This window comes from Electrona antarctica (genome assembly GCF_951216825.1).
Source record: "Electrona antarctica genome assembly, chromosome: 24".
Classification (NCBI taxonomy): Eukaryota; Metazoa; Chordata; class Actinopteri; order Myctophiformes; family Myctophidae; genus Electrona; species Electrona antarctica.
Genome location: NC_136803.1, coordinates 3634619 through 3648677, shown reverse-complemented (window position 1 = coordinate 3648677; position 14059 = coordinate 3634619). Strand labels below are relative to the sequence as shown.

Sequence of the window (14059 nt, the reverse complement as noted above, 5' to 3'; positions counted from 1 at the left end):
CCACAAGATTCGATACACCACCAAGATACCCATGTACCTGTCTAGATACTTCCTTAATGTTAACGAAGTCCACACCCACAACACCAGAGGGAGTGCAACGAACCATGTACAACCCAGATTCGGCACAAACAAGGGACTAAATTCTTTTCGCTCCTATGCCACTAAAATGTGGAACGCCCTACCAACTGTCATTAAGACATGCGAATCCCTTGACTCTTTCAAAACCGCTCTCAAAGGGCACCTACGGACGGCTGCAATTCGAAACTGGCCCCTGTAAAATCGGAATCCCTCAAACACGAACGCAATGACAACACAAGAGACGGTCGCGGCCACACAGCCAACTCAAGGTATGGCCACTGAGCCAACTTGGGGACCCAACGCAAGGACAACACAAGAGATGGTCACGGCCACACAGCCAACTCAAGGTACGGCCACGGAGCCGACTTGGGGACCCAACGCAGCTCCTCCAAGGAAAACAAACAACTTAACGGAGCTGAACGTGAATCCCCCCCCCCCGCCCCCCCTTTTTTTTCCCCTCACTGTATATTTTTCTTTTCCCTTTTTACCTCCTTTTTGATGAATTCTTTTTTGATGAATTCCTGTTCTGTCTATAGAAGTGTCTATTTGTACGTCTCTAAATGTTTTGATGATTTGAACATGGTGGACCCTGTTGGAAACAAGTGTAATGCTTAATTGGGTCGTCCACTCACAGTTAACAGCCTTTGTATTGAGTTTGTGCTTGAAATGTACTGTAATTCTGCAAACTGTTAATAAATTCTTCAATCAATCAATCAATCAGCCCCATTCAATTCCTATTCAATGCAATTCATTGAGGGCTTATGGTAGGGGAAATAGCCAATAAGGAGCTTTTGCACAAAATGACACCTGGACCTCTTTGGTGGGGACGTAACAACTACAAAGAAAGGTAAGAAAGCCTTTCACCCCTAGCCTCTTTCATACTTATGACAGAGTAACACAAAAACTACATTGGATTAATTGGAACATAGGCTTTTTTTATTTTTTATTTTTTTAACCCATTTCCTGATAACAGTTTAGCACAGCTCCCAAACATTTTTATTTTAGTCCGTGACCCAAAAGAGAAATTGGTGAAAACTATTTTCACTACTACTTAAACATTTGTTTTCTAATTTATGGAATGTATTTGATTTTTCGGTTTTTCTACTGATATAATTAATACAAAATATAGGAAACAAAAAAAAATAAGGGGACCCATACAAATGTGTCCACGACCCACAAATGGGTCTCGACCCAGTGTTTGGGAACCAGTGGTTTAGGACATAGGAGGTTTCCACAGACAGCAACGTTAACCCATTCCACCCCTTTTGGTGTTTTAACTAAGCATTATGTTATACTTTAGCTATTGAAAAATAGCAGATCTACAAGCTCATAGCGCGCCACCGAGTGGCGCGCTACGAGCTTGTAGTTAAAAAATACTTTTTATTTATTTCGACGTCAGGCCTATGGGTTAAAGAACAGACTGCTCACTGTCAACCTGAAGAACAGTAGCAGCAGTAGTAGGAGGATGGATGGAATGACGGATGGGTCGCTACTGTAGATTGATGGACGGATTGACTACAAATGTGTTCCGTATTTTACAGGTATATAGAACTGTTACCCCTGATGTGTGTAGAGCAGTCATCTGAATGGTCATGTCATTTTAGTCAGCAGATTTTTATTCTTTTTTTCCTATGCCCATAGCTTTGAGGGTTTGTGTTAGGGATGTCCCGATATACTTTTTTTGCTTCCGATCCGATCCCGATACCTCAATTTCTGTGTTAGCCGATATCGATACTGAATACAGATACCAGTGTCATGATTTCATATTGTGTTTATAGCTATCTAGCTACCGGTATATATCTCGTGTTGTGTTTATAGCAGACTCCTCACTCAAATGTGCACTTGCAGTTTGGGCAACTCCAAAGCAAACTCCACATGTCCCAACATTTTATTTACCTGCCATAGTGTTAACCCCTGTGTCGGATCTGTGGTTAAACTGGCATTTTCACCGATACCGATATGACCCGATATGACAAATAAGGGCAAATCTAGTTTGTGTAAACACAAACATTGAAGACAAAAGTGTGTAAACGGTGCACAAACATTGAAGATAAAAGTGAGGACGCAAATTGTGATTGGCCAGAATGAGGTGATGTATGATGATGCATCATGATGATAAGAGCGCCCCTCATTTCACACGGGTGTGATTTTTATTACTTAACGTAAATACCATAATGTATTTAAAAAAAAAATCACACGTGTGAAGTGAGGGCCGCAGTGAGGGCAGTATTTATATCAGCAAGATGTCTGACGTCTTACGTTGTCATTGAACTAAACAAACATTAAAGTCTGTAGACTTGGCTGGCACATATTTTATCCTAACAAATATTAAAAGTCCATAGACTTGTCAAAGTCAAAACTTTACATGAGTAACATTTTGCAGAACGGTCCATTACACAATCACATTTTTGGATTGTAATAAAGCATGATTTCTGTTTTCCTAAGCTGTACAGGCTTTAGCATGTAGCATGCAGTTGGCTCACATGCAATATGTCTCTGCAGTAGTTACCTCATTTATCGCCAATTCAGCCTTTTGACACCCACCAGTTCATTAAGTATACCTGGTTTTCACCTTAGCACCACCCACCTGAACTTAAGGCTCGCCCACAGCTGTTGTTGTTGTATGATAATGGGGGAGGGGTTAGGGTTATGGCGTCACTAAAGTGGTGTATTTCGATTGGGCCTTTTGACTCAAAGGCGTTCAGCTTTCAGGAAGAAACCAAAAATACAGGGATGACATATTTGAATATTCTAACCACACCTGGGAGTCTATTAAAGTAATGTTAACTCCATAGACTTATACAAAACAGAAAAAGTACAATAATCATAATGTCACTCCATCTTTAAGATCTGTGGCTGGTGATGTCTACAGTATATCACGTAGTTAAGATATACATGTGATGTCTCCATACAGTGTTAAGATGTACATATGGCATGTCTATATGGTGTAGTTAAGATGTAATGTGACATCATGTCTCTGCACTGTAGTTAAGATGTGCATCATGTGTGCTCAGGTTGTAATAAGCTGCTCACTGTAGCATTGTGTGAACGGATGAGAGCTAATGTAGATAGATGATGACAGGACAAATGAACCCATTATCACAGCCAGGTCGGCCTGACGACACTGTGTGTGTGTGTGTGTGTGTGTGTGTGTGTGTGTGTGTGTGTGTGTGCGTGTGCGTGTGCGCGCAAGAGATTTTGAGGGGTGCTAGTCCCTCCTATGTCTAGCTTTTGGTATGAAAAACAAACTTTGTCCTAACACAAACATTGAATGCCATTGAGTGCCATTTTTGAGTGTTGTGTGTGGCGACTGTGGCTCAGGAGGTAGAGCAGGTCGTCCAATGATCCATGGGTCGGCGATTCGAATCCCGGCTCCTCCTGTCTACATGTCGAAGTGTCCTTGAGCAAGACACTGAACCCCAAATTGCTCCCGATGTGCTGGTTGGTACCTTGCATGGCTTCCGCCGCAATCGGTGTGTGAATGGGTGAATGTAATGCACAATCTATGTAAAGCACCTTGGATAAAGGCGCTATATAAATGCACCATTTACCATTTAAAGGAGCATTCAGTGATTTGGGTGATTTTGAAAACCACCCAGTCCGCCCCAGTAACAAAATGTGCACATGCCAACAGCATGTGCACCAAGGCCCGCCCCCACTCGATCATGATTGGAGGAAGGCCCCTCTCATCCTGATTGGATGACGGTTTTGCCACCCGCCACCAAAACTGAAACTAGGGTTTTTTGACCCCAGGGGATCACTGGGGACAGGGAGGAACTCCTTATATGGTCAGCACACTCTATAGTAGGGAGGATTATCCAGAAAAAAAGAAAAAATCACACCTGTGTAAACTGAGTGGTGTAAGGTATAGCCTGTCTGACGTAATGAAATCATGTCTGACGTAATGAAATCACACCCGGGTGAACAGGGTGAACATAGCAACCATGCTCATTTTTTCTGCACTAACAAAGCCAGTTGTAGGCTCATAAATAGGCTCATAAATGTCTGACGTAATGAAATCACACCCGGGTGAACAGGGTGAACATAGCAACCATGCTCATTTTTTCTGCACTAACAAAGCCAGTTGTAGGAGTGGTTTACACCACTCAAAAATAAGTGATATTTGAATTAAGTCAAATCCCTGAATATACCTTTAAACACAAACATTGCTTACTAGTAAGCACAAACATTGAAGACGAAGGTGAGGACGCAAATTCGGATTGGCCGGAATGAGATGATATATGATGAGGTACGATGATATGAGCGCCCCTCACTTCACAAGAGTGTGATTTTTATTTTTACCATTTTGTGATTAAAAGTAAATTATTATTTTTTGGTTGCCGATGTGCGACCCACCCTAGTAACAGTAAGAACTTAGCAGTGATGGAAAGTAATTGATTACATTTACTTCAGTACTGTACTCAAGCATACAATGTTGAGGTATTTGTATTTTACTTGAGTAATTCCAACTTCCAGTACTTTTACTTCTACTCTGTCAAGGAATTCTGAGAAGTAAACATTTAATAGTATTCGTTATAAAATTATCTGCTGAGTATTTTTAATAACTAAAAGTAACCTTAGGACTTTGGACATGCATCTCTAGTGAGAAGTCACATGATTATTTTGATCCTTTGTGACTAAATTTGACTGAGGGGCTGGCTTTTTTTTTTTTTAATTTTCGCTTTTTCATGTCTTATGAAAGCAGGGAATCATAGCTTCAAATTGACATATTGGTTGTTCAGTTTGACCCACCAGTTTTGGAGATATGGCTTATAGAGTAATGTCTTGCAGAAAACAGCGAGTTGAGAAAACAGGTTTGAAAGGTTCACTTCTGTGGACTCTAACATTACACCTAGCTACATTTATTTAATTTTTACATGTCGATTTCAGCTCTGACACTTATTTCAGACATGCTCTAGTATGTGAAGAGTCTGCCTGTACTATAAACTCATTTTTGGAAAAAAAATAAAAGTTTTTCTCTGGTGAAAAGCTGGAATTTGCGCGATGGCAGTCTCTCAGTCAAATCTGGTCACCTTTGTTTGCTCTATGATAGGCCTAGCACTGTCCTAAGACAGTATAGCGACTGTTTCCTCAGCACTTTATCTGACCTACTCAGTCAACAGACCCTCATGTGACATGCAACACGTATCAGCCTGAGTTGTAGCTGTGGTCATGTGTAAAAACGGAATCCCTGTTGCTCATTGAGGCAGACCGGGACTTCCCATTGCATGTCTCTGCTCCATTGAATTGTAAGTCTGACTGCTATTTTGGTACCGACATCTCACAGGCAAATATTGTACTTTTACTCAACGTACTTGTACTTAACATTTAAAAAAAAACCTTAGTTACAAGTAAGACGCGTGAATGTGGGAAGCGAACGAAGTGTTGTGGCAGTCTGACACACACACACACACACACACACACACACACACACACACACACACACACACACGACAGACCTCTGTCGTTCCAATTTCTTCTCTGTATCATTCCAATTTCAGTTCCTATTGGTTCTCTGTATCGTTCCATTTTCAGTTCGTAAGCCCTCTGGTGGCGGGCGGGTGGTGTTACAGCGTGACACACACACACACACACACACACACACACACACACACACACACACACACACACACACACACACACACACAGACAAGCTAGGCCGGCTCCTATAGAGCGTCGCAGTCCCGCCTCCTACCCTGGACCAAGCAAATAATTACAAAGAAAAAAAACAACAAAAAAAGTTTTGTAACCTGCCGTTTTTTTCTTTCTAATTATTTGTTTAGTCCAAAATATTGTTTGTGTTGTCATGAGTTGTCACGACTCGAGTTGGCTTTGTCCGCGGCGTAACCGTCTTTAAATAAATACTTTAAGAAATGTCTGAGAATAATGCATTGGGTTTCATTTCCTGGTCCAGGGTAGGAGGCGGGACTGCGACGCTCTATAGTAATCGCTCACTTAGTTCGCAATCACTTCGTTCGCAACTAGTTACTTTGTTTGTAGATTTTATATATACACTAGAGCGGCGCCTGTGGGGCCTCTACAGAGGTGCCTGTTGGGCACTGGCCTACTTAAAATAATGCAAGTTTGAAATGCATTCCCCACCCAGATGTGTCTGTGTCCATTTTTATGCCCATATATGGAGTTCCTTGTCAGGCATGCCCAAATATGGAATCTATCTGGGTCAGGCATGCCCAAATATGGAGTGTTGTGAGGTCAGAAGAGGCCAGCTCCATATATGGACTCTGGGCAGGGGCCCAGTCCAGAGCCCGGGCAGAGAGGGTTTAATGTTTTTTTTTGAGTGGTGCAAACCACTCCAACAACCAGCTTTGTTTGTATCCGTGTTTGTGTGTACCTGTACGTGGGGCCCAAAAGAATGAGCATGGTTACTATGGTCACTGACATTACGTCAGACCACAGCTGATCAGGCTATATAAGACCTTGCACCACTCAGTTCACACGGGTGTGATTTCTTTGTGGCTTTCGCCTTTATCTTATATTTTTTATGGAGGGACAGACAGTAGGCTGACAGGAAATGGGGAGAGAGATGGGGGGAAGACATGCAGTAAAGGCCGTCGGGATCGGGAGTCGAACCCGCAGCACACTGCCAGACTGGATTACCAGCCAAGGTGCCTGGACCACTGAGCCATGGCCCAGGCCAGAGAGGCCTTTTTGGGGCGGTTCTAGACAACCGTGGGTCCCGACCGACTCGACACCGGGCACTGCACCCCCTGCGGTGGTGTGGAACGTGTGTGTCGAATTTGATGTCGGTCGGGCGAACGGTTCTCGAATACAGACAGACTTTATAGATAGAAGATATATACATTATAATGTATATTATAGACCTTATACATTTCGTCCATTTGAAAATAATCGATCTACAAGCTCAACAATGTATCGCAATGGCCAAAATGTATATAGGGCTGAAGTGGTTATTGTATGTTTTGTAATAATCATCAAAATCTACAAAATAACTAGTGCATAAAGTTTTCAAATAATTGTAGAGTAAAAGTACAATATTTGCCTCTGAAATGTAGTGGCGTGTATAAGTACATGGACTGAAAATTTGAAATACTAATTCTCAATACTCAATTAGGTAGCAGGACAATTGTGTACATATTAGTTTAATCGTTTTTGTTTTGTTAATAACTTTGTTTGGAGACTGAATATCCTAAAATCAATATCCTACCATAAATGTGCAAAATCGTTATCTGTCTTTCCTGTCTTGTAGTGTATCACGAGTCGATGAACCGACCAATTCAAACTCGGCGTGCACATCGGCGAGGACCGATGATGTAGCCTGGCTAATAAGCCAGACTAATATCACACAACACTGTCGCGGTATATTAGTCTGGGCTGGCTCCACTTGGATTTAATTTCCCGGGGGGGGGGGGTTCAAACATTTTCTCTTTGACGCAATTGGTCAGAGCTACTGTCAGTCAAAAGTCTCAAGCATTGAACGTCACTGTACCAAAGCCCGCCCATATTGCATACCGTGTCCCGATTGGTCCGACCTGTTCTCGGTTGTAGGAAAGAGGCGTGCTACTGAGCCTCGCCAGACCGTAATCCGCTGGTAGGCAATTTTCGGTCTGGTTTATTAACCAGGCTACCGATGATGATGATGAGGAGTAGGCCGGATCAATGGATCTTCCAAAAAATGTTGATAAAACCACAAAACCCCATATATGGAGTACGCTGATGTCATCAATATGACATCATAGACCAGCCTATTCTCAACCTTTTGGGAATGGGTGTCCATGTTTGGTTGCTATGGTAACCCAATCAATCAGTGTACTAGATAATCAGTATGTTGTCATGGACTGAAGTCCATAATTGGGCACCTCCACCTCCATATTGGCTTAGATCACCGTTATGAACTTACATATAGTGACGATGGGAGCAGTGCTGCTTAAAAGGGACCACACGGAGCACAAAGGGCAGTATTGAGGGAGACGGTGGACTCGATTGAGACGTGCTTTTATTATTTGTAGCCCGTGAGGAGTCATTGGAACTTAGATCAAACTAAGGAATGTTTTGACTGAACACGCCTGAGGCCGGCCAGTTTCCACTTAACCATTTGAGAAGTCATTTGGACCGTCTGTGAACAGACCAGAGGACATTTAACATATCAGACAATATCTGAAATGAGCCAGACCGATCAAACTTCAGTTGAGATGGGCCCGACCGATCACGCTTCAATTGAGATTGTTGAAGGCCCAACAGAGTCTCTACCAGGATTCTTCACAGGTTCCCCCAAACAGGAACGGTCAAGGATTCTTAGACACCAGCAGAGCCAAGACACGGTCTTCTTCCGTGATGGAATGCGCAGGATCGATTTTGTTCTTTCATATGTCGATGATAAAGATGAGGAGAGGAGACGAGAGAGGAGGGAGCTGTATGAATACAACCTACAGAATAAGTACGGGCTGGAACTGGAGCCTGATGAGGGCAGAGGGTCAGACGAAGACGATGGGAGGACTGACTTCCTCAAGATCCACGCCCCATGGGAGGTGTTGGCCCAAAAGGCAGAAGAGCTGAAGATCAAAGCCCCCTTTAAGGCCAGTGACATCCCCAAAAAAACTGAGATTCCCATGCGGTGGCACACCATCCTTTTCCGGCTCATCCCTTTGCATGTAATGAACTGGCTCACCGCCTGTGTCCGTCTGCCAGAGCGCGTCAAGCACCCCGATTCGGACTACTTCACCGCTCCCTTCAGCAAAAGCAAGACCGACTTCTTCCACATAGTCGACAAGGAGACATTCTTCCCTCCCTCCACTCGCAACAGAATAGTTTATTACATTCTAGCCCACTGTCCATACTACAAGAACAACCGCGTGGATACGACGAGGAAGGGAATCAAGAAGCTGCTCAACAATGGCACCTACACCGCTGCCTTCCCCCTGCACGACTGCAGCAGGGACTGGGGGGCGGAACACACAGACGTGAGCTGTGTAAGTGAGAGACACAGTCTGTACAAGCACTGGGCCAGGTTCTCGTGTGCTTTTAAGGAACAGCCCCTCAAACGCATACGGAAGTACTATGGGGAAAAGATAGGTATCTATTTTGCATGGCTGGGTTTCTACACTAAGATGTTGTCCTTTGCCGCGGTGGTTGGAGTTCTCTGTTTCGTCTATGGTCTCCTCACCTACGACAACAACCGGTGGATTAAGGAGATCTGCAGTGAGGACATTGGAGGTACTATCGTCATGTGTCCTCTGTGTGACAAGACGTGCGGATACTGGATGCTCAGTTCAGCATGCAACCCATCGTGGGCATCATGGGTATCACACTTATCTGACAACGGGGGGACAGTATTCTTTGCAATATTCATGGGGATTTGGGTCACTCTATTCCTTGAGTTCTGGAATCGACGCCAGGCCCATCTGGAGTACGAGTGGGACCTGGTGGACTTTGAGGAGGAGCAGCAAGAGCTGCAACTCCGACCAGAATATGCGTCCAAATTGCAGCAGAGTAGCAAACACAGACTGAACCTCGTCACCCAGGAAGAGGAGCCTTACTTGACTACAGCGAGCAAGTGTGCTGGCATGTGGCTGTCTGCAACCACCGTCCTGCTCTGGATTGCGCTGACCATGGCGTGCGTAATTGGTGTTATCGCGTACCGCCTAGCAGTTTTTGCCGCCTTCGCTGGCATCATGAAGGACAGTCCCCCCAACAAGCTGGAGCTTGTGGGCACTCTCCTCACCCCACAGATGGCCACTTCTCTCACTGCGTCCGTCATCAACCTCGTCATCATCATTATTCTCGACCTCATGTACGAGAGAGTGGCCGTCTGGATCACGGACATGGAGATTCCCAAGACTCACTTGGAATATGAGAACAAGTTGACTGTGAAGATGTTCCTTTTCAAGTTTGTCAACTACTACTCGTCCTGTTTCTATGTGGCCTTCTTCAAGGGGAAGTTTGTGGGCTATCCTGGAGACCCTTCCTACATGTTTGGCAAGTGCAGCAAACTGAGGAACGAGGAGTGTGAGCCAAGTGGCTGTCTGATTGAGCTGACCACTCAGCTGGCTATTACGATGTTTGGTAAGCAGCTATTGGGCAGCTTCTGGGAAGTCCTGTTCCCATGGTTGATGAACTGTTGGGGCGCCAGAAAAGCCCGTAAGCACCCAGAGAGACCTTACAGCCGCTGGGAACAGGACCACGACCTGCAGTGCCACGGCCAGCTGGGCCTCTTCTATGAATACCTGGAGATGGTGATCCAGTTTGGTTTCATAACTCTCTTCGTGGCATCGTTCCCACTGGCTCCTCTGCTGGCCCTCGTCAACAACATCATCGAGATTCGCGTGGACGCCTGGAAGTTCACCACGCAGCTCCGACGGCCCGTGGCACTCAAGGCCCGCAACATCGGCGCCTGGGCGCAGATCCTAAATGGGCTGGCCATGCTGTCGGTGGTCACCAACGCGTTCATCGTGGCATTCACCTCCGACATGATTCCTCGGCTGGTGTACATGTATGCCTACCAGCCGGAGGGCGAGTTCACCACGAAAGGTTATATCCTCAACAGTCTGTCGATCTTTAACATCTCTGAGATCCCTGAGCCGAACCGGCCCGACAAGAACCCCTCTTGGTTCAACAGCTCTGCCATGACCACCTGCAGGTACCGGGACTATCGATACCCACCCGGCCACAGCCAGCAGTACCGTCACAACATGCAGTTCTGGCACATCTTGGCCGCGAGACTGGCTTTCATCATCATCATGGTGACCGTCGTGTACATGGTCAAGGTCTTTGTGGCCTGGATCATTCCCGCCGTTCCCTACAAGGTCAAGGCTCGGATAAAGAGGGAGCGCTACGTGGTCCGAGAACACCTCCTCAACTATGAGGTGGCGGAGAAGGTCAAGATACATTCGGCCAGATTGCACCATGGGCGTTCCAAGACGATGTGAAGTGGGAGGCCACTAGAGAGAGCGAGAGAGAACAAATTACAGCATGAAAAGCTCTTGTGCAGAAATCTATGAACCACCTGAGTGTTTACCCTTTATCTTAGTTTTTGACAAATGAAATTGCAGATTATGTCACTTGGCTAGGTTAGAAGAATATTGTATAAATATGCTCGATTGTCCATTCGCTCTGTCGCGCATTGGGCCCGGTGCCACAGGGTTCCAGGGTTGCAAATTCTGGAACAGGGTTGCATATTATTTTTATTAACTTTATAAAAATGACTAGCGCCACGCCAATATAATATAACAAGAGATTCTGGCCCCCATTGATGGCAGTGGTCCATTCTTCATTCGTTGAACTCGGTCTCACAGGTGTGCATTGTCTGCTAGCCTCTTCCTTAGCCAAGCCACTATAAGAGCGTCGCAGTCCCGCCCCCTACCATGGCCCAGGAAATGAATCCCAATGCATTTTTCCCATAGACATTTCAAAAAGTATTTATTTAAAGACGGTTACGCCGCGGACAAAGCCAACTGGAGTCGTGACAACTCATGACAACACAAACAATATTTTGGACCAAACAAATAATTACAAAGAAGAAAAAACAACAAAAAGTGTTGTAACCTGCCGTTTCTTTCTTCTTTCTAATTATTTGTTGTCATGATTTGTCACGACAAGAGTTGGCTTTGTCCGCGGCGTAAACGTCTTTAAATAAATACTTTCTGAAATGTCTATGAGGAAAATTAACGGAGAATAATTTCCTGGGCCATGGTAGGGGGCGGGACTACGACGCTCTATAAGAGGGTCATGAAGCACATGTGTGTGTGTGTGTGTGTGTGTGTGTGTGTGTGTGTGTGTGTGTGTGTGGCTGTGCGTGCGTGCATACAAATATATATGAGACAACTAGAATTCAACATTACATCGCCAGACCGTAGACAGTATGTATTGTTAGAACATGGAAGAGGCGTCTTGTTTAGCGGTGTTGCCGCGCACACACACACACACACACACACACACACACACACACACACACACACACACACACACACACACACACACACACACACACACACACACACACACACACACAGAGCTACAGGGTTACTATGACAACATGTATTTCCTCTTTGCTAGGTGGAAGACAATACTATAAATGTATTTTTTTTCGTCCCCCTACAATAGGCTATCATTTCTGTAGTGTAATACTGTACACAGTGGCATTTGTGTTAATATAAACACATGGGAAATCTTATTTATCACAATGAAAACAATAAGCACTATTTGTCTCTGGGATTTTATTGCCTTAAGAAAATAGGCAGAATCTTACATAGATAAATGTAAAATGCTGTATACAAACTAATGGCAAGTCGCTACAATGTCGTCATGGGACCCCGCAAGAACAAACACACAAAATATACCCCTTACCATGTATTATCCCATTTTGGGTGGGAACGCCTTTTGGTGTTAGCATTATGTTATGCTTTAGCTATTGAAAAATAGCAGATCTACAAGCTCATAGCGCGCCACTCGGCGCGCTATGAGCTTGTAGATCTGCTATTTTTGAAAAATCGAAGAACGACTGACATAGAAACATAGCTTTTTCAGAAAACTGTCATTTTCAAACAGACATTTTTTTAAATCTGATCTCAGGTCAAAATGGGTTAATTTATAGTAAAAACAAAATGTGTTTTGTTTTTAATTTGTCATAATACTGGTATCACTAGACTAAGATACCATGCAGCCATTAGAAAGCGAGCAGATCACAACCCAACTGTAATTAATAGATTACGACGTTAAAGCATAATTTGCCTTTTCAAATATTAATTATAATATTATTCTTGTATTAACCCTTAGAAGATGAAAGACGCCAATTGGCGTCTTCATCAGAATTCCGTAAATGATCAATGACGCCAATTGGCGTCTTCACAGTTTTTGATGAATCTAAACATATTAATATGCTCCGAAGCGCTGTTTAAATTCCTGAGCTTATATTCCAACTACATTACCCAGAAAACCCGTGTCACGTGACACACGTGTACGTGTTGCCATTGGAAGCTGGTCCCACCCCCTGTAAACAGTGGGGGCAGAGGGAGTCTTCATAGTTTTCATTGTTTTGCCTGTTTGCCGTCTCGCCCGAGCGATTTTCTAGCAGAAAAAGTTGAAAGCAGTACTATTTATTTGAGCGAGTTTTGTGGTAGTAGTATTGATCCATACGCGTCCCAGTCGCCTTCTCCAGGCGGAGTAGCCCTGGTCCAGTGCTTACAGCGAGACTCGCTGCTCCCTCCCTCCTTTTTTCATTGTCTCCCCATCGTCGTCCGATGAGCTATACCGGGAAACCATTGAAGAAGACGATCAACCCGGAATGTTTTGAGGTAATCTTATTGTAGAAAATGCCCTTCTATAGTGATCAGAAATCATAAGATGATCGCTACAAATAGATGCTTGGATAATTACTACTACTAGTCAGATCATGACGCCAGAATGACTCACCACGATGGCCCCCAGCCATTAGCCAGCACCGAAGGTGCTGGCTAATGGTGTTGGTCGGTGCATTGGTGCTGGCTAAGGGCTGGAGGGGGGGGTTGGTGTCGATCGGTTGGTTGGTGCAGTACAAATGTATCGTAGCAGGCATGCACGCATGGCAGTACAAGTATTTTATATTGTAGCGTGCCTTATAGGCGATCTGATCTTTAGAGTAATGTTCGCTCCTTTTATTTACTGTCTACAAAGACGGAGAACAAACATGCATCGTTTACTGAAGCAACGCGTGGTTATGATGACGTTGCTACAAGGATCGGAGGGGGGACGGGGAGTGAAGCTAACAGTAGCGTATTATATAAGATCTGTATGACGTTTCATTGACGTTTGAGCTTGCATGATAATTGCATTCATTGTATATTGTATACAATCATGATTGTACATTGTTTAGTGTGTCTCCGTGTGATGATGATGATGACGATGATGTCAGATAGCCTACGTCCCCCCCCCCCCCCCCCCAACTGGCTATTGGCCGGGCTGACTACAGCTAAATGTTTATTTTTATATATTTAGAACTGGCATCGGAGGAGGAGGATGATGATGATGA

The 14059-nt window shown here is 44.4% G+C and overlaps 1 protein-coding gene and 1 long non-coding RNA gene across 2 annotated transcripts in view; both read left to right on the top strand.

The window, feature by feature from the left end:
* Positions 1 to 14059, top strand: part of LOC306917296 — a 36028-nt gene that overhangs the window by 17585 nt on the left and 4384 nt on the right. The gene's annotated exons all lie outside the window — the stretch shown is intronic.
* LOC306917105 (anoctamin-5-like) lies at positions 8250 to 10982 on the top strand (the record flags this gene model as incomplete). Its single annotated transcript, XM_079495235.1, has 1 exon — positions 8250 to 10982. The coding sequence occupies one exon, from the start codon at positions 8250 to 8252 to the stop codon at positions 10980 to 10982; it is 2733 nt and encodes a 910-aa protein (XP_079351361.1).